The sequence below is a fragment of the Coptis chinensis genome, unplaced genomic scaffold (assembly GCF_015680905.1).
Source record: "Coptis chinensis isolate HL-2020 unplaced genomic scaffold, ASM1568090v1 utg1995_pilon_pilon, whole genome shotgun sequence".
Classification (NCBI taxonomy): domain Eukaryota; kingdom Viridiplantae; phylum Streptophyta; class Magnoliopsida; order Ranunculales; family Ranunculaceae; genus Coptis; species Coptis chinensis.
The window spans coordinates 46,454-67,811 of NW_028238120.1; the positions used below are offsets into that span (position 1 = coordinate 46,454).

The window sequence follows — 21,358 nt, forward strand, 5'->3', positions numbered from 1 at the left end:
CGACTTCGATTCCGTCCTTTGAAACGATGTGTCCTAAAACTATTCCTTTAGTAACCATTAAATGACATTTTTCCCAATTAAGAACAAGGTTTTTCTCTTCACAACGTGTAAAGACCTTTTCAAGATTTGATAGACAGCTATCAAAAGAATCTCCATATATTGAGAAGTCGTCCATGAATACTTCCATAAACCGTTCAACCATATCACTGAAAATATGAAGCATGCAGCGTTGGAAAGTACCAGGTGCATTGCAAAGGCCGAATGATATTCGTCTATATGCAAATGTACCAAATGGACAGGTGAACGTTGTCTTTTCTTGATCAGCAGGGTCTATGACTATCTGAAAATAACCTGAATAACCATCAAGAAAACAGTAATAGGCATGACTGGCTAAATGTTCGAGCATCTGATCGATGAATGGAAGTGGAAAGTGATCCTTATGAGTGACGACATTAAGTTTGCGATAGTCAATGCATATTCGCCCATTTTATCGGATACGAGCGAAATGCATTCATCTTTATCATTTCGCACAACCGTAATGCCGATTTTTGGAACCACGTACGGGACTCACCCGGACACTTATCGAGATAGGGTAAATAATACCCGCATCTAGTAATTTTAACACTTCCTCTCGGACCACATCTTTCATGGTAGGGTTTAGGCGACGTGGTTTCACGGGGCGTCTTAGCATTTTCTTCGGTGTATCACGATGGGTGCACACATTAGGTTCAATGCCTTTAATGTCATCGAGGGACCATCCAATAGCAGAACGATGTTGTTGAATGACATTAATTAAACGAGCTTCTTGATCGTCAGTCAATTGTGAAGAAATAATAACTGGGTGACGACCATCTGCATCAAGCTGTACGTATTTTAATTCCGAAGGAAGAGGTTTTAAATCAGGGGTGGGCGGAGTGGGTATTAAAGATTCTTGAGGAAGGTCATCATCCATGTAGTAAACATATTGATGATCATCCAAGTTACTTGACATCACTGTTGTAGGGTCAAATAATGGTACTGACTCTAATAACTCATTTACTTCTTGTGTATAATCATCGTCCTCAAATTCAGATTCGCTAAAGGAAAGAAATTGGTACACTTCATCTTCAGGAAAAGAGTTTGTGAAATACTCTTGCGAAATGCTGTCAATCCTGTTGACCTCACCATCAATGTCAGGCTCTGGAAGTTGTTTCATCAACTTGAACACATTCACCTTGACCGAAAGATTTCCGAAGGACATGGTCATGGAACCATCTCTACAGTTAATAAGAGCATTAGCAGTGGCGAGGAACGGACGTCCTAAGATGATAGGAATGGAATCACATGCAACTTCTGTATCCAAAATAACAAAGTCTACAGGATAGAAGAAATCTTGGACTTTTATAAGGACGTTTTCCATAATTCCTTTTGGATATTTAATGGAACGATTGGCTAACTGTAGAGTCATGGTGGTAGGTTTGAGCTCATGAAGACCTAGTTGTTTAAATAAATAATATGGAAGTAAGTTCACACTAGCTCCTAGGTCTAGTAGTGCAGTAGCCGTGTATTTGTCACCTAAGGTGCATGGAGTCGTTGGTCTACCAGGGTCCATGTATTTTACTATACCATTGTGTTCGGTGATGGAGGGAAACTGTTCAGTGAGGAACGCTTGTTGAGGAACATTAGTTCTCCTTTTTGTGGTGCACATATCTTTCAGAAATTTTGCATGTTTTGGTAATAGTTTTAAGGCATCGAGAAAATGTAAGTTAATTGTTAAATTTTGAAAAGTCTTTCAAATTTCAGCAAAATTCTCATCAGGTTTATTCTTTGCCAAGCGTGCAGGAAACGGTGCCTTAGGGCGGAATTTGGCAAAGGTGTCTATTTGCTTGTTTCCTACATTCGGAGGTGTTGAATTTGTTGTATCTGGGGAATCTTCTGTAGGTTCATTATTAGAACTAGATTCCTTGGAACCCTCTTTTTCCTTTGGTTGATCATCTGGCATACGTATTTGATTGTCTACAGTTTTTCCAGATCATAGAGTAGTGATTGCATGCACCTTGGTTGGGGGTGCTTGTACCAGGGGCATTGGTGATTGTATGGAGAATTAAAGCTCCCTCAAAGGTTAAATTCTTCATTTGGTGTACGCTTTGGGGACAGATTCTTACGGTCAATAACCTGAGGAAAAGAGGTATGATCATCCCTAGTAGATGTGCGTTGTGCCGCTTGTGTGAAGAGAGTATTGAGCACATTTTTCACTTCTGCCCAGTGTCAGTTCAAGTATGGGGTTATCTCTCACATCTCTATATCTCCCATGTTACATCAGTGTGTGAACTGCTCAAGAAGTGGCCCAAGCTTCCTATGTCAAATGGGTTTGCAGATCAGTTGTGGTGTCTGCTGCCATATGCCATCATATGGGGGTTATGGAGCTCGAGGAACAATGTCATTTTTCGTAATGGTGGTGTGAGGGTTGATAGAATCATTAAGGATATCAAAGGAATCCTATGGTTTTGGATGGGAGCGCATAAGGATAGGAGTAACTTCTTCTTTGCTGATATGATGGTGAATTGGGATTCTCTCATAGCTCCACTCTGAGGGTGAGGCGTCGGGGCGCAGTGTATGGTGCAAGCCTTCTCTGGATGTTTCTTTTGTTTTGACTAGATAAGTTGTGTTCATTTGTTGTTTGAGGACCTCCCTCAGACGTCTCCCTTTAAGGAGAAGATGTCAGGTTTTATGTATCTTTGGCCCTATTTTTATTAAATATCATCTCTTTTACCCGATCAAAAAAATAATAATATTACCACACCGACCTCGATCAGCCGGTAGAAGTAGTGTTTTCCAAATGATTCTTTCGAAGAAACAATAAAAGAGGTCACTCGGTCACACACTCTTGACATAGTCTTTAGTTGCTGACGAACATTAAAACATGGATAAGAAATCTTCCCCATGAAATCCCATAGGATTTTAGAAGCCACCAATTCAATCTTATTTGATTGGCAAAAATAAGTCACCTTAATTTTTAATAATTATGTAAAAAGTATGACAAGTGTCGTAAGGATGTGGAGTGCAGAGTAATTATCAGTTCAAGCTGCAAAATATGAATAATTTTGTTTACTCTTTTCTTTTTATTGCAAACACTTTTTGTTTGCTAGTTAAGTTGGCGTTACAATAGTGTGTGATCCAAGAGTTCTAACATTTCCAAGAACCATAGAAGCCATATCCATCACACATCTAGTGAGGATTTACAGATCTAAAATATACAGAACCTCCCACTTACTAGGAAATGGTGGTCTCCCATCATACAAAAATGGTGGCCAAAGTGGAACCATGGTTTGTACTTTGTAGCAATATGTGTTGCAAAGTCGGCCACCCGTTCGTGTGTGAGATAGTGGTAAGCTCTTTTTGTTGCAAACACGCATGTGAAGACTTACTTTTATGTGTATTGCTATTTGAAATTATGAAACCATGAGAATGCTTTGATCCTAGCCAAGACCATATATCACTTAATTGTGCTAGTGAATACCATTCACGAATAGAAATCTCTACACTATATGATAGCCGGATCTTTAGGAGGAAAATTTCTCAACCGAATTGTGTATTTGTAATCTCTCTATTTTATGATTTTAGAACCACCTCCCTTAATTATTCTAATCAACTCCATCTTTTTTAAACAATTTACCAAAAACTCTCTTACTTTATTGAAATTAGAATTAGCTTCATATTATTTAAAATAATTTAGAAAATCTCATTCACCTTACTCAAATTATATTCAACCCCTCCTAATGTTTTTATATTATTTTTTAGATTATAACTAGAATTCAAAAAATCATACTATCAAAGAGATGTTAGAGTGACAGGTTTAAAGATTTGAAAAAACACCGATGCGTAGCACGGTTCGCATACTCGTAATACATGCAAAGATAACATATACTCGCATGTTGGTGTATTGGTGTACGACGAGTTAGTTTTTCACACAAAAGTGGGCCTAAAGCCTGAATTTTGTGAAGTCAAATTGTGTCTCCGGTCCCGTATTCATTTACCAGCCGCGTGATTCAAACTCCAATATCGTCATATGGACCCGTTTGTGTGTGTGTGTGTGTGTGTGTGTGTGTGTGTGTGTTTTTTTTTTCTGTACAATTGCGTGAAAATCAAGTTTCCTAATCACAAAAGAGATGCATTGTCGTGTTCTCAATAGAATCAAATAGAATCATATCTTGATCATATCCCAAAAATAGTTTCCTTGTTTACTTTGACTCCCCTCAAATACGCTTCCTACTTGAGTTTCCTACCAGAGGGTTATAAATTAGTTTACAATTTGTTGAGTTTTTCAATATTTTTGAGTCATTGCAAGAGAGTTAATTTGAGAGGAGAAGAAGAATGAGTTTGTGTGAAGAGTGAGGAATGAGGTTTATTATATAAAGGCATGCTAGCAAGTTGGTTATTATTGAATATTTATTCTAAAAGAATTGCTCTTTCTTCATGTTTGAAGGTTTAAACCCTAGTTTTAGGTGTTTGTTTTATTAAATCTTACTTGTTGTTTAGAGTTTACGCAGTTATGGAGAAAAAAAAGGGTTAAAATTAAACATAACCTTATAATGAAAAATAATGGTGCAAAGAGATATACCTCATCCTTCCAAACCAGCAATTCCTGTGAGAAGAAAAAAAAGAACATCAATATTAGAAAATCAAAACAAAGAAAAAAAATAATAATAACCAACAAAGAAACTTACTGATTTATAAAAAACGAAGAATGCTGGAAAGAGTTCATCCAATAGAAGCACTATTCCACTATCATCCAACATTGTTAAATCTTCATTAAAGGTAGATATAGGCCCAAAAAACCTAAAGTTGGTTGCGTTCGTAGACCTCTACCACTTAGCAGACCCAGGTTCATTAGATTCAACATAACAGACCTCAACATAGTTCTCAGGGATGAAAGATGTGTACTTATACTTGGGGGCATTTTCATATAAATGCACTTGCATATTACGTGTGACTTCAATGAGGCCCCAACACAATTCTCATAATGCCAATTGATACAAAACATAGAGCTTAAGTAATTCGAGGAAATTGCAGTTCTTTCCCAATCAAACCAACCAAAGATATTATAACCATGAGTATTATAAGTATCACTCCTAAAAATTTGATAAATTTTAGAAACCTTCTGTAACTTTTTTCCACGAGAAAGCAAACATGGATGATAGTACAACTTTTTAGGAGATGTGGGCCTATATAAACACAATTAGCAGATTATAACAAAAAAAAAACATACATATAAACCAAAATAAAATAAAATAAATGAAACTCACATATTGATATTGCTTAATTGATCCAAGAAGTCTGTCACATCTTCACTAACTTCAACATTAAATCTAAGAACCGAATCAATAATTGATTTAAAAATTATTGTTAACAATTTCCTCCAAATCTCGGATGATGGTCTCACATATATGGTTTTGGATGGTGGGGCAACAAGGAAATCGACCAACTTCGACTAGAAATGTGGTAGACAAAATGGATTTTGTCCTCACTTAACGTCAAATACTACATTTTTGCTAAAAAATCATAACTAACTCTTTGCTTTTGAATAAGATGTGAGGCAGGCATACAACACCCCACTAAATAGATAAATGGAATGGAGAATCCAAAATAATGCCTTGTCCAAGTGAACTTTTCCCTTTTGTGTAAAAATATATCGACAGTTAGATGATCAAACAAAATCTTCTAAAGATTGTTGTAATTTTTCTATCATTGCAAGTCCACCATTATAGTCAGCATACTACATCCTTAAAATATTCGGATGGTCCCCCAACATTTCCAAATTTTGCTCATAATGACCTAAAACACTAGCATCAGAATATTTTTCCACACAAACCTCTATTTCTATCAGAAATTGCTATAGTTCCAAGCTAAACATCCCTATTTAATACTGATTAACTACATAATCGTTTTCCAAGTTGCGAGGTAGCTATGCCTTCACAATATAAATATGAATAATATGATATTATTAAGTAATAATAGCATGACACTTCGAGTTCGATATGAACAAACCTTTATTGTTTTTTCATAATATGAGATTATGTATCGGGCGAGTAATATGAGAAAAAGGTTTTTTGATTTGATCTTATCTATCCGGGGTTCATTTCAGCGTCACAAACTTTTTTGTTTTCATACTACTAGAAGTCTCTTTCCGATATTATGAAAGAGTACTTAAAAAAATACAATATAATTTTTTACTTATAACACCTCACTAAATAGATAAATAGAGTGGAGAATCCAAATAACGCCTTGTCCAAGTGAGCTTTTCCCTTTTGTGTAAAAAAATCTAGACAATTAGATGAGCAAGCAAAGTCTTCTAAAGATTGCTGGAACTTTTCCATCAGTGCAAGTCCACCATTATAGTCGGCATACGCCATCCTTAAAATGTTTGGATGGTCCCCCAACATTTCCAAATTTTGCTCATAATGACCTAAAACACTAACATCCTAATACTTTTCCACACAAACCTTTTTTCTATCAGAAATTGTTATTGTTCCAAGGTACGTAAAAATCCCTCTCTCTTTTTGACTGATTAACTACATAATCGTACTTCAAGATGTGAGGTAGCTATGGCTTTGCAATATAAATATGAATAATATAATATTAAGTAATAATAGCATGGCACTTCGAGTTTGATATGAACAAACCTTTATTGTTTTTTCATATCATGAGAATATATTATAAGTATTTTTTTTATATATTTTTTTTAGTACTCTTTCGTAATATCGGAAAGAGACTTCTAGTGTGTAAATAAAAAAGTTTGTGACGTTGAACCACGGATAGATAAAATCAAATCGGAAAACCTTTTTCTCATATTACTCGCCCGATACATAATCTCACGTTATGAAAAGACAATAAAGATTTGTTCATATCGAACTCGAAATGCCATGTTATTATTACTTAATATTATATTATTCATATTTATATTGTGAAGGCATATATAGCTATCTCGTGACTTGAAGTACAAACTACGATTATGTAGTTAATAAGTTAAAAATAGGGATTTTTACCTATGAACTATAGCAATTTCTGATAGAAGTCATAGAAAAGAGGTTACAGTTCTATTTTGATTTTTGCTGTAAGAATTTCTTTGATTGATTACTGTGTTAGGTTGGGGAGAGACGTTTTGAAAAAATGGTCCTGGTCACACGCCAAGGCACATGATCATACTTGTCTAAAAAATGGTGTATGATTTTTTTTTTTCTAAATATTATGGTGTATGATTAATTAGCATAATTTGACTTGTCTAAACAATATGTAATCTTTACTTGTACTCTCATATTCCTGTTCTTGAAATGCTTTAAGATTGCATAACTATATCGTTTCTTATATGTGTGGGACCCGTTAGTTTGTACTACATGTCTACATAGCATACCAACCCTACATTGCTTACTGTTCGCCCTTCTCCAAGATCACATTGGCAAGAGACTAGCTCCAAGTTCTTCATCAAATCATTGGGTCGATGGTTCTTGCACTATGCGAATTCTAATGGTTGTTGTGACATTGAGAATGTAGTTGTGTGTGAAATAGTTGAGTAGAGTGTTTGAGTTGAGTGTATGTAGAATGAAGAAGAAAATGAGTATAGATATATGGATGTAGAATTCCGGCAGTTTTTTGCCTGTTTGTTTTCCGTTGGAACATGCGACATTGACAGTATCGCGCGACAATGGCAATGTTCCCTATTATATCGCGCGAGAGTATCAACAGTAAGCTCATTATCATGCATTATTTCTTCAGAATATTCCCTATTATATTTATTTTTTCTAATTTCGCAGGCATCAAAGTTAAATTTTATAAGTTAAATTTTCTTATTGTAGCTAGCTATTGTCCATGATAAAAAAAGTTTTTCACATTGTAGGGCTTTGGTACTTTAGCTATCAGGGTGTGTAAAAGTTTATTTTAAGGCAATTATGAGGGGTAGTGTATCAATATTAATTGTTTTACAATGAGTTTTTATGAAGCAGTTTAAAAATTATCATTGCTAAAGGTGTTCTATGGACGTGTATATACTTGACTTGATGATAGTTTTACCTTTTTCTTTGATGGGGGAAAGAATTCAATTTTTTTGATATCTAAAATAGTAGTTCGGCCATGTGGGACTTCTCTAGCATCTATAATATATAATAAATTGCTTAGAGACTACAAAGTCTAAAAAATTGAAATGAAATTTGAATTAAAAAAAAAAATCATCCTATCGTATTATGCAAAATCAGGACCGATGTTATCATCAGTTTGTTACGAGTCTTTATTAGTTTGGTTCGTGTGTTCCACTGACGGCAACAACAATGATTACTAGGCAAAATTATACCATTCCACATAGATCAGTCAGGTGGAGTTAGTCAAGCATATAATAGACATAATTGTAGATTTTAACGTAATATAAATTGTTCGAATAGAAATCGCTAACCAATGAGAACCTCATTCAGAGCAACCTCACTCAATTTTGGAACAGGACTCGTGACAGGATCACTCTATTATGGTCCTCCAAATATTACCACGCCCACCTCAGCCGGTAGAAGTAGTGTTTTCCAAATGATTCTTTCGAAGAGACAATAAAGGAGGTCACTCGGTCACACACTCTTGACATGAGTCTTTAGTTGCTGACAAACATTAAAACATGGATAAGAAATCTTCCCCATGAAATCCCATAGGATTAATTTTAGAAGCCACCAATTCAATCTTATTTGATTGGCAAAAATAAGTCACCTTAATTTTTAATAATTATGTGAAAAGTGACAAGTGTCGTAAGGACATGGAGTGCAGAGTAATTATCAGTTCAAGCTGCAAAATGTGAATAATTTTGTTTTACTCTTTTCTTTTTATTGCAAGCACTTTTTGTTTGCTAGTTAAGTTGGCGTTACAATATTGTTTGATCCAAGAGTTCTAACATTTCCAAGAACCATAGAATCCATATCCATCACACATCTAGTGAGGATTTACATATCTAAAATATACATAACCTCCAACTTACTAGTAAATGGTGGTCTCCCATCATACAAAAACGGTGGCCAAAGTGAAACTATGGTTTGTAGCAATATGTGCTGCAAAGTTGGCCACCCGTTCGTGTGTGAGATAGTGGTAAGCTCTTTTTCTTGCAAACACGCATGTGAAGACTTACTTTTATGTGCATTGCTATTTGAAATTATGAAACCATGAGAATGCTTTGATCTTAGCCAAGACCATATATCACTTAATTGTGCTAGTGAATACCATTCACGAATAGAAATGATACATGCAAAGATAGCATATACTCGCAAACTAAATTAGGTTAAAATTTGATTTAATAGTTCGGAAAATTCTCAGTATTGAAAAGTTGTATTTTATTCGAATGTTTGGAAAGGAAATGTGTGCATGTTCGATGAAAATGCCTGGCCTTTTTCTGTTGTTGATTCACGTTGGTGTACCGGTGTACGGCAAGTTAGTTTTTCACACAAAAGTGAGCCTTAAGCCTGAATTTTGTGAAGTCAAATTGTGTCTCTGGGCCCGTATTCTTTTACCAGCCGCGTGATTCAAACTCCAATATGGGCCCGTTTGTTTTTTTTTTCCTGTACAATTGCGTGAAAATCAAGTTTCCTAATCACAAAAGAGATGCGTTCTCGACTTCTCGTGTTCTCAATAGAATCAAATAGAACCATATCTTGATCCTATCCCAAAAGCAGATTCCGACTCCCCTCAAATACGCTTCCTACTTGAGTTTTTCAATATTTTTGGGTGATTGCAAGAAAGTTAATTTGAGAGAAGAAGAAGAATGAGTTTGTGTGAAGAAGAATGTTGTGATGTTTCAGAGCCACCAGATCCTGACGTTGTGGAAACTGATCCCACTCGTCGATACCTCCGTTTCAAAGAAGTTCTTGGTGCAGGCGCTTCCAAGATAGTTTACAAGGGTTTTGATGAAGTTAATGGAATTGAAGTTGCTTGGAGTCAAGTTAAGATCGATGAAGTTTTGTGTTCGCCAGAAGATTTAGAGAGGCTTCATAATGAGGTACGTCTCTTGAAGTCATTGAAACACAATAATATAATCAAGTTTTACAATTCTTGGGTAGATGACAAGAACAAGACTATAAATATCATCACGGAGTTGTTTACATCTGGTAGTTTGAGACAGTATGGAAAGAAACACAAAAGGTTTAATCTGAAAACCGTGAAGTCATGGGCAATACAGATTTTATTGGGGTTGAAGTATCTTCATAGTCATAGCCCACCCATTATACATAGGGATATCAAGTGTGATAATATCTTTATTAATGGTAATCATGGAGAAGTCAAAATCGGCGATCTAGGATTGGCGGTTGTTATGGAACAGGCCAATGAACATAAACATACTTTTGTAGGAACCCCTGCATATATCGCGCCCGAAGTGTATGAAGAAGATTATAATGAATTGGCGGATATATACTCTTTTGGGATGTGCCTGCTAGAGATGGTGACTTTTGAACAGCCTTACAACGAGTGTGAAATTCCATGCCAGATATTTAAGAAGGTTATAACAGGAGTTATGCCTAAGTCGCTCGGTAAGGTGGAGGATCCGGAAGTGAAATCTTTTATAGAGAAGTGTTTACTCCCCGCAAATCAGAGATTGCCAGCAAAGGAGCTTCTAAAGGACCCTTTCCTGCAAGTTGAAGGATTTTCTGATGTTCAGAATAAAGCGGCCTATGTTTCTAAAGGACCAACATACAGAGTTCTTGAGCGTTTGAAGCTTGGTGAGATCTCTCATGCTGATACTGAGTCTCAAAAGTCAACTGTTACGACTGAAGCTAAATGTTCTGATATGTCGACAAACGGAAACAGTCAGAAGTCTTCTCTCAGCACATCTGTATCTAATGTTACAGGACCTATGAAATATAGTGGAGGTGTCCTTGATGGAGTTAAAATGGACACAGATATTAACATGGCCAGCGGCGCTTCCTCTGTTATGGATGACCAAAGTGATAATGAAGAGTATAGAAGGGGAGTGGAGCAAATTGAATTGCAATATCAGCAAGCATTGAAGGAACTATCAGTGAAGAGGCATCAGGCTATAATGGAAGCAAAGAAGAAGATTGTCACAAATAAAATAGCAAGTTAAGCAGATTTGATCCAGACATGCTTCTTCTGTTATGTACTTATATATGACCACAGTGATGATGAAGAGTGTAGAAATTAAGTGGAGCAAATTGAATTGCAATAACAGCAAGCACTGAAGGAAATATCAGTGAAGAGGCATCAAGCTGTCATGGAAGCAAAACAAAGTTTGTCACCGAAAAGATAGTGTGAGTTTAGAAGATTTGATGCAGCTCCACTCCAAGATGGAAGTGGTAATTGAATAAGCATGTTTCACGGATCGAACTCTTTGCACTCACATGTTGTAACTCTATTTGTATAGAGACTAAAAGCAGGTGGAATCCCTTGTTGTATTGTTGCTTCGTTTTTGCCTTTGAGCATAGTGGATTCGGTGTGGCTCCGTGGTTTTTCCCCTGGTCTCAGGGTTTTTCCACGTAAATCTGTGTGTTCTTGTTAATTTGCTAGCATTTTAACATTCCACCATTAAACATGCACAACTAACACACTTAGGAGACCATATCACAAATATGATTTGATTGATTTCGTGCAAGTGTTCAACTTAGTAGAACACAATATCTTAATTGTCAGGGCATAATAGTTCCGAAAACATGCAACAGTGAATCCTGATATTTGTAGGTAATATTCAAATTAATTCAAATACTATAAGTAGGTTCCCAGCTAGCAAACTCACTCTTCAGCATGCACACAAACAAGAAAAATAGAAAATGGAGGCCATCAACTCTAACACAACAGAGTCAGGTTATAACAGAGCTGAAGAGCTCAAAGCCTTTGATGAAACAAAAGCTGGTGTTAAAGGACTAGTTGAATCTGGCATATTGAAAGTACCAACAATGTTCGTCAGACCTCCAAATGAGTTCAATCAGTTGAAGGCAGATTCCAATTATGTGTCCTACTTCAGAGTTCCAGTCATAGACCTTCAAGGAGAACATCAGAAAGTGGTTGATGAGATTAGACATGCATCAGAGACATGGGGATTCCTTATGGTTGTGAATCACGGGGTGCCTTCAAGCGTTTTGGATGAGATGATTAAAGGGTCGCTTAGATTTTTTTTTTATCAAGATGTTGAGGTCAAGAAACATGCTACTGAGAGAGAAAGTCGTTTAGAGTAGAATATTGCAGAACTTTTCTTTATAATTTTGTTTTTTTAAGAAGCACACCTGTGAGTTTTGATTGGGTGGGGAGGGGGCGTTGGCAAGCCTTACCAGCTGATTTAAGCATATTGACGATGAAAGTTATGAAGTGGGGACATCAAGCCTTATGAGAATCATGAGAATCTCACAGCTCTACACTGTAGAGTCTACAGTCCACACTCCACACTACTATGATCCTAAATTTAAGTTGATGTCTACAGATTTAATTTAAGGTTAAAGTGTTAAACAACGAATGCATTACAGCCTACCTAATGCACCATTATTGAATGTTGACTTACTTTGTTTTCATAATAAACAAGTACCAAATGTTAGTTTTAATAGAATCTCAATTACATAGAAATTTTTATACACACTGAAAATTAAAGAGAAAAATGGTGATCACCAAAGAAGCAGCTGTTCCATCTAGCACATCAAGTGAGTCAGATTACAACAGAGTTGAAGAACTCAAAGCATTTGATGAAACAAAAGCTGGTGTCAAAGGACTAGTTGACTCTGGCCTAGCAAATATTCCGAAGATGTTCATGATACCTGCAAATGAACTTAAGCAGAACTCAGATTCCAATCCGACCCGCTTCCACATTCCGATGATAGACCTTCAAGGAGATCGTAAAAAAGTGGTCGATGAGATAAAAGTTGCATCAGAGAAGTGGGGATTTTTTCAAGTTGTGAATCACAGGGTGCCATTAAGTGTGTTGGATGAAATGATTAAAGGGGTGATAAGATTTAATGAACACGATGATGAGGTAAGGAAACAGTTTTATAGTCGTGATCGAAAGAAAAGAGTGAGGTTTAATAGTAACTTCGATCTTTATACATCTAAAGCTGCTAATTGGAGGGACACCTTAACTGTCGAGATTTTTACCCCTGCTCCACTGGATCCTAATGAATTACCGGCTGCTTGCAGGTATGGTTTCGATTTTGGTTACTCCAATAGTGAATAGCAAGTTTAATTTAGCTTCTCTGGAATTCACAGTTAGATAGCATTGCCTTCATTTGAAAAAGTATAATCCAACTGGGGCGAATTCAAGGGAAGGCTAACATACACAATCTTGCGCAACCTTATCTCCTGATTGTAGATTCTGAATTAGATTGGCTTAGTATAATTTTTTTCATATTAGTAATATGATACTAAGCATAGTCATGTTTTGATCTCATCCTGCATACCAAACAATCCCCACTGATGATTTATTTTTGTTCTGTTCACAGAGACATAACCATTGAGTATGCAAAGCATGTCACTACTTTAGGAGACGCTATGTTTGAGTTATTATCAGAGGCTATTGGGCTCAAAGCCGATCATCTGAAGCAAATGAACTGTAATGAAGCATGCTTCTTAGTCTCGCATTACTACCCAGCATGCCCAGAGCCAGAGCTAACTCTAGGTACCACAAAGCATACCGACCCTTCATTCCTCACTATTCTTCTCCAAGACCACATCGGTGGACTCCAAGTTCTTCATCAAGATCATTGGGTTGATGTCAATCCCATTCCAGGAGCTCTTGTAATAAACATTGGGGATTTTCTCCAGGTATGTTTCTGGCACTATGCGAATTCAAAATTGTCAAATCAAACTACCAACCGCATGTATATTGTTGTTGCACCTAAATATTTGTAGTTTTCATTTCCTTACAGATTACCTCCAACGACAAGCTTAAAAGCATAGAGCACAGGGTGCGGGCAAACCATATCGGGCCACGAGTATCAGTAGCATGTTTTCTAACCAGGCGCTTTGACATGGCCGCAACACCTTATGGACCGATCAAAGAACTCATTACAGTTGGCGAAGGTCCTGTATATACGGAAATTTCCGCAAAGGAATATCTTGATCATTTAAACTCTCAAGGACTTGATGGAAAGTCTGGCCTGGATGCTTTTAAATTCAAATCATACAAATGAAATGATTGTATGCTCAACCTCCCTGCTTCTTTATGATTTTGATATAGAATTAAAAGAGATTTAGAAGAAAAGATGCTGAGTGTTAGCAGGGCTATTATTGTATTTTTCTATATTGCTTCTGTAATTACTTTATTATCTTTTTTTAGGGTTTTTATTATGATTCTATAAAATATAAGTGATGAGCTCTCTCATTAACTTCATTTTTCCCTAAATTACTTTCTACATGGCATCAGAGCCATGTAGAACCACCAATCTTATTTATGTTAGTAAACTTACCCGAGATGTCAATTGCAGTTTAACCTTTTATCCATCTTACTGTGTTTTTCAGGATCTGGTGTCGCAAAAGGTGATTGGTAGTGGACGTGAAGAAGGTGGCTTATATGTACTGGATGGACCTGTTTCTTCATTCTCTCCCCATGCCCTCTAGTTAGAGTCTTCGTCTAGTAGTGAAAATGTAAAGCGGGTGTTACATTGGCATCACCGCCTAGGTCATATTTCTTTTGAGTATCTACGTTATTTGTTTCCTTCTTTCTTTTCCAAAGTGTCCATGTCAAGTCTATCTTGTGAGACATGTGAACTGGCTAAACATCATTGTAGCCCTTATCCATTAAGCAGTAATAAAACTTTGTCTTTGTTTGATATTGTGCACTCCGACGTTTGGGGTCCTGCCCCGACCACTTCTGTTTTAGGATTTCGTTATTTTGTGTTATTCATTGATGCTTTCTCTAAGTGTACTTGGGTTTATTTAATGAAATCTAAGGATGAAGTATCCTCCATTTTCCAGATTTTTACTGTAATGGTTCGTACACAATTTGGTACAACAGTTAAAGTCTTTCATTCCGATTAGGGTGGGGAATTTCTGTCTCATGGTCTTCGACAATTCTGTGAGGCCAATGGTATTTTGCATCAAACCTCTAACACTCAGACTCCACAACAAAATGGCAAGTCAGAAAGAAAAAAACCGTCATACTCTTGATCTTGCTCGTGCTATGTCTATTGGCATGAATGTTCCTTCACGTTTCTGGTCTGATGCTGTCCTTACGACGGTGTATCTCATTAACCGTTCTCCATCTTGAGCTCTTGGCTTTCGCACCTCGTATTCCATTATTTATCCTGATCGTTCTATTTTTCAAATCTCACCTCGTGTTTATGGGTGTGTCTATTTCTTCCAAGTCACCAGGTCTATCTCTAAACTAGATCCGTGTGCCTTAAAATGTGTGTTTCTGGGTTACTCTCATTCTCAGAAGGGTTGTCGGTGTTATCACCCCTTATCTCATCGTTGTTTCATCTCCATGGACGTTACCTTCTTCGAACATGCTCCGTTCTTTTCGGGTGATGTTCTATCTCAGGGGGAGTGGTTTCCAGTTCTCTCTTTTCCTCATGTGGATTCACATCCGGTTTCTATTTCTTTTCCACTTCCGATGAGTGTTCAGCCAGAGCTTAATTTTTTCCTAAATTACTTTCTACAGCGATCGAGATCTTTAAAAGGAGGAATAGATTTAAAGAGAAAGAAGATTGAATATAATAATTGTAGAAGTTGAGGGAGAAAAGTATAATATGTTTTGAAAATTTGATAATTGATAATTGAATACTTTAACTAAACTACAATGTCTTATTAATAGATAAGTCATACTTGATAACCAAAAAACCTAAACTTCTAATTGAATACTTGAACTAAACTACAATGTTGGTTTAGATTGTGTTGTATTACCAACAGATCGGTCTATTGATATCAAGACTCTAAATATATGCATACCCTCTAAAAGGATTAAAGTTGCTAACCCCTATAAAATTAGAGCTTTGATAAATGCATGCCCTCTAAAAGGATAAGAGTTGATAACCTTTTATATATTGATTATCCTTTTTTGTCAATGCAATGCGAGCAAGGTTAAATCATTTAGTTTCATTCTAGATAATTTATCTTCCAAATTGAATGTGGCATATGAAAGCTTAATATTGACTTTCAGGCTTGAAACTTTTATATGTATGTTTATGCATGTGTTGGTCACCTTTGCAAGCCAACATACCAAAGGAAATATATGTCTGACAAAATTTATAAGGATGGCATAGGTGTACAAAAGGAAAGAATGCTTCCTTATGATATGTATTTAGCAGTGAATTATAGTGTTATGAAGATTGCATGTTTGAGACTTTTGAATCTAATGTGATCCAGGAGAACCAAAGCTCATTCCAAATTTTGTTGAAGATCACGCATTCACTAGCTAATAGTTCATTCAATATGCCTATATTAAATGTATAATCGGTATGTTTTTTTTTCGGGTCTAACATTTTATGCCTAATTGGGTCTGTTTTGATCGCCCTAATAAATAATTATAATCAATGTGCATAATCAATCTTATTTTGTTCCTTGCAGTTTACACGGTATGAGAAGTTATGATGTACACAATGTTCCAATATTTACAAGCCAAAGGTAATTGAATTCATGTCCATCAGTTGCATGCAAAGTACTAATTTTATATGGCTTTAAGTCAGGTGTCCACCTAAAAATTTAATTCGGACAAGCTAGCAGGTATTGCATAAAGCCCTTAAGAGCCACATTTTTTTTGTATTTGAGAAAACTGAATAATGATCGATGTAGTCAACTCTGCCTTTTTGTGAGTAATGGCGTAGTTAACTACGCACCATTAAATGTTATTATTAGATTTCTTTCTTAGGGTTGTTTAGAGAAAAGGTTTTACTATGCAAATGCATGTAGGAACCAAGTCCTTCAACCGCGTTCAACCACTTTGCGTTCAGCCATTAAAGTGGTATATCTTTTGAACTCACCTAATTTTGTTATGCACATTTTATTTTATTTTTTTGCACCTAGAGGATCAAGCTGCATATCAAAGACTTCTGAAGGTGTTAATCTCTTGCCAACATCACTACTAAGTTGGCAATCTTGCAAGGTTTTTCTTTTCATTCTACTTCAATTTTCATTTTGTTTTGGACTCTAACCTATACATTTATGTATATATGTGGTATTTTTTTTTACAAAGATGTCGATGGTTACATTCCCATTACACATTTCTTAATTCCTATGTACGATCCTCTCTAACGACTGTATCATGAGGAAATTATTGTCAAATTTTTGGCATTGAATATCAACTTCCATTGACTTTAAAATTAGGTTTTGGGATTGTCATGTAATGGATATGAGTTGTCTATGTGAAAAGTATATATGCTTCCATACACTTGGTTTACACTATAAGTAGTATGCAACAAAATTTGTAATTTTGATTGGTGTTTACCATCAGGTTTGGAGTGTTAAGAGAGAAGGTAATGCAGGTATAACATTAGTACGTTTGACTGTGACTTCCAAAATAATTGAGGGAGGTTTGACAAACCATACATTTTACGTATATGTACCAACCCTAATTTTTATTATATTCTTATTTGTGTACATGTTTTTCTTGGGGTTAATATATCATCTTTTGTTAATGTTCAAATCTTTAGAGTGCTGATGAATTAACAATTGCATATTAAGTTTTTCCCTTCATTTGAATCTTTATCCTATTATTTACTAATGCAACATAGTTTGGTAATTCACAATTTTGTGTCCATGCTCGACTTTGTTTGGCTTTGCAATCTAGGATCTAAGAATTAATTTCGGTCAACTGAAGCTTAATTTTGGTCACATGGCTTGGTTAAGAAGGATGTCATAGTTATTAAGACCAGTAACCGAGTAATCTCAATTGTAAAGTTGATTGAGAAGATGGGACGCAAATAAGTTTCTGTTGCATAGCGTGTGCACTTAGACATGTAACATTATATTTTGTTATGTAGAGTAGTAATTAACCACTGATCTACATTGATAAATCTTATATTCTTTTATTGTTGTTTCAGTAATTTATGAATATTTGAAGAGTTCACAAAGTTGCTTTCTTCCAGTCATATGTAGATGATTGTTCTGCGCATGTTGACACGACTTCTCTACCTTGAATGGAGAAGATGAGTTGGACAAAACCATATTGCACAAGATCATGCAGGTCAACCACTTTGGACATGGCAGAAGGACCGACGATTCAAGTACGTAAATAATTGTAAAATCTATAACTTTTACCTATGTATATTATGGTTATTGAATCTATTATCAGCTTTCTCATCTATATTTATTTGTCCCATACTTTCATAGTTTGCATTTCAAAAAGTTACTTCACATCGTTAGTGTAAGTGTATTAATGCATATAAGAATGTGGTTCGGACAAGTATTGAGGTGAAGTTAATGATGATGTTTGTGTTACACCCCTTTTTCTACTACAAGCACTAACCCCTAGCTCTCAGACACTTGTTACAGTTCCCTTCTCTTTCCTCTCACTATTTTCTCTCCTCAGACACTATTCTCTCCACTTTTCTGATGGCTACCTCCTCCCCTTTCTTCCCTTCACTTTCTCTTTATATCCTTTCCTTTCTTCATCCGGGCCCTCCACCTGTCCCTCCATCTCGCGGTCTCCTTCTCTACGCGTGTAGGGTTTCCGTACTGCGACCACGTGACTTAAGCGCCCGATCCAAGATCTGCCCTGGCGCACTATCTTTCGTTACCTCGGGCGCACCCTCTCTTTGATCCTTTGGGCCCCCAATACTACCACTACAGTTTGTGGTGGGTTTTGCTGTTCGAGTATCATCAAAATGGAGAACTTTTAGGACTTAGAGTCATATAGGATCCATACATATATAAGTTTACAATATTTAGGTTTCTTTGTGTAGGACGAAAACTCCTTTCAGAAAAGGGAAAAGAAGGATGGGGAGGGACTTGACATTTGATAATGAAAAGAATGGAAACCAAAGTAACACTAAGGACTAGGACAAGCTACACATGAAAAAGAAGAAAGAGTAACTATAATGTATTTCTGTGAATTATTGTATATTTGAGTATTTAAACCCTCTACCTAAAAACTTGAGATGCAAACTTGCTTACCACATACGAAGATGAATTGGATAATCAGCTAAGACCATAGAAAAAAGATCTTTCTCTCATAAATTTTAAACTAATAATATGCAGGTCATTGCAAAAAAGGTTCTAGCTAGCCACCGGTGAGCACTGGACTAATGAATAATACTTCCTTAATCCAAATATTAAAAGTTAAGTAGATTATTAGTTTATGTGCTAATAAACCATTGGAACAAATAGCCTAGATCTCACCTCTTCCAATTGTGCGTAATGTCAACTGATCGATAATTCGAAGATCATACCACTTGTTTTATGTGAACTAATCATGTTTAAATTATATGCCAATATATACTTTGTTATTGGTGTGAGGGACATATATTCATATTTAATATATTAACGACACGTGTCTTATCACTGATCAACCTAACTAATGACCGACCTATTAGATCATAGCAACCGGACATCTCAAGAGTCATGAGTTACTAAATAGTTACACAAAGACCAAAGGTCATCAATGAAAGGGAGCACCAAGGTCATCTCATTTAATTGATATTTATGGAGTACTAAAGAAAGTTATAGCACAAAGAGGTGACCAAAGGAGAGGAGGGGAATTCTATGATTCATCTCCATTCTCCACCTTCTCCATGTCACATTCTCAATCTTCAATCTCTATGAAACTACGATTGGCTTGATTCGAATCTGGCAAAAAGACTCGATACGTAGGCAACTCTTCTCCAAAGGAAGAGTGCATCCACTTTTTCATTATCACGACCTTAGCTTATATGTAAAGTTTTACTTCTTTACAATTGGGATTGGCAAATTTCTTCCCTTTGAAGAGGGCCATGATTGTACCTCTTTAGCTCGTTGCTATGTAAAGCTTCACAGTGGTTTTTGCATCTCCCGTAATCTCTAAAAGTCAGGTATGTCAAACTTATTTTCAGGAGTCACAATGCCAATCGATTGGGTGTGTATGATCAAGGGGCTCTGGCTGAGTGCCCATTCTATATTCATAATGTCGTTTCTTCTCCCCTTGGTTTTGCTACTATTGTGATCTAACTTGGGTTGATTGTTTGCGTTATTTTTTGCAGGTTGCAGCTTCTCTAGAGATTGAGAGCTTGCTTGAGTTAGCATGGCAGAGGATGAAAGCAAACTGTTTCACACTTTCACCATAGAGGAAAAGGCAGACCCTGAGAGACCAGACAATTGGGCTTTGGGGGTTTAAGCAAACTTGTTGGATGTGGATGGTGCTTTGGGTGTTCAATAAAGTTTCTGGGGCGTTCAATGAAGTTTTATGGTTAGGAAATAATTATGTTGTCATTAGTATCTAATGATAATGTTAACAATTTAGTTAATGGATGTGGTTGGTTGTTGGTAGAAAATTTTACTCCTGTGGACAATTCTGATATTTTTTGTACAAAGTTTTCAGACATGTTTCTCTGAGTAAAGATATTAGTTGTTGTTCCATTTGGACAGATCTTTTTTATTATGGTTGCAACTTTTTCAAATGTTAGTTTTGTAAGATTGCATTGCACATGCACTTAGTTTTTAATCCTATTTTGTAAGGAGTTTGGCATGTCTTTGCACATGATTTTAAAACATGTTATTAGAGTCGAATTGTTGGAGCCTCATTCCCGTATGATTTGAAAAGGGGAAAAAGCACTCAGCATACCCCATAATAAATAGTTTTTTTTTTTTCATGAGAATAGGACTTGATCACTCTTTTGAAGTATTTCTGACTTTCTACATATATGATAAGGTAAGAAGGATTAGATCCTTCAACTTTAATAAATCTATAATTTCTTAGACAGGTCAAACACACTAAAATTTTAACTTTAGTAATAAGGTAAGTTGGAAATATGATGTTGAGCCTCCATTCTTCACAACCAAAATTTCTCGGCCTAACGCCTTACAATTATAATGGTGGTTATTCTTCCAAAATATTTCTATATGGACTTGAGCAGCAGGGCAGTAACATCCCCTCAAGGTCACTGGCGAGGCAGTATCAGGTCGAATTTCTAACCAGGGCCCGGGATTAGTCTTAGTGCGCGTAAGCTGGCTCAGACACCTGGTTAAGAAAAAAAACAGTAGGGCAGTAACATCCTACCAAATTTCATTCATGTTCAGATAAAAATAGCATAATAGTGTACCATTTGGAGTAACCTCAGTTAATGTAATTATGCACTTGACACGTATTTTAGTTTATGAAGGTTATCATGTAAACCCGAGATTTTTTCATTTGAATTTTGTTGTCATTAGAAGATAATGGGGATTCCTCTTTGAAAGATACACAAAAAAAATTGATCAATTTCTTTATACTATTTGTCCCTAGGTTGTGATTGTGCAT

The 21,358-nt window shown here is 36.1% G+C and overlaps 1 protein-coding gene, 1 long non-coding RNA gene and 2 pseudogenes across 4 annotated transcripts; all 4 read left to right on the plus strand.

Moving 5' to 3' along the window:
* Nucleotides 1–9,600: 9,600 nt before the first annotated feature.
* Nucleotides 9,601–11,494, plus strand: LOC147473641 (putative serine/threonine-protein kinase WNK6 pseudogene; annotated as a pseudogene). The gene has a single exon (XR_015210367.1). The product of XR_015210367.1 is annotated as a putative serine/threonine-protein kinase WNK6 pseudogene (transcript).
* A 286-nt stretch (nt 11,495–11,780) lies between these two features.
* On the plus strand, nt 11,781–12,185 carry LOC147473642 (1-aminocyclopropane-1-carboxylate oxidase homolog pseudogene; annotated as a pseudogene).
* A 241-nt stretch (nt 12,186–12,426) lies between these two features.
* On the plus strand, nt 12,427–14,762 carry LOC147473643 (1-aminocyclopropane-1-carboxylate oxidase homolog 1-like). Of its 2 annotated transcripts, none has more exons than XM_086587202.1 (4): nt 12,427–13,131; nt 13,434–13,755; nt 13,860–14,013; nt 14,452–14,762. In XM_086587202.1, the coding sequence occupies exons 1-4, from the start codon at nt 12,599–12,601 to the stop codon at nt 14,478–14,480; spliced, it is 1,038 nt and encodes a 345-aa protein (XP_086443328.1). In that variant the 5' UTR covers nt 12,427–12,598; the 3' UTR covers nt 14,481–14,762. The 2 variants fall into 2 exon arrangements, with proteins under 2 accessions (XP_086443328.1, XP_086443327.1); XM_086587201.1 differs by having other exon boundaries at nt 12,474–13,131; nt 13,860–14,130.
* A 1,298-nt stretch (nt 14,763–16,060) lies between these two features.
* On the plus strand, nt 16,061–20,490 carry LOC147473644 (uncharacterized). The gene is made up of 5 exons (XR_015210369.1): nt 16,061–16,386; nt 16,498–16,554; nt 16,954–17,032; nt 18,015–18,152; nt 20,103–20,490. It is a non-coding gene; the product is annotated as an uncharacterized LOC147473644 (long non-coding RNA).
* The last annotated feature ends 868 nt before the right edge of the window (nt 20,491–21,358 follow it).

Excerpts from the sequence above, each read along its gene's own strand:
- LOC147473643 (XM_086587201.1), top strand. The coding sequence starts at position 12,599 with ATGGTGATCACCAAAGAAGCAGCTGTTCCATCTAGCACATCAAGTGAG. Across the intron at positions 13,132-13,433 it reads GAATTACCGGCTGCTTGCAG|AGACATAACCATTGAGTATG; the intron begins GTATGGTTTCGA and ends TTCTGTTCACAG. Across the intron at positions 13,756-13,859 it reads ACATTGGGGATTTTCTCCAG|ATTACCTCCAACGACAAGCT; the intron begins GTATGTTTCTGG and ends ATTTCCTTACAG.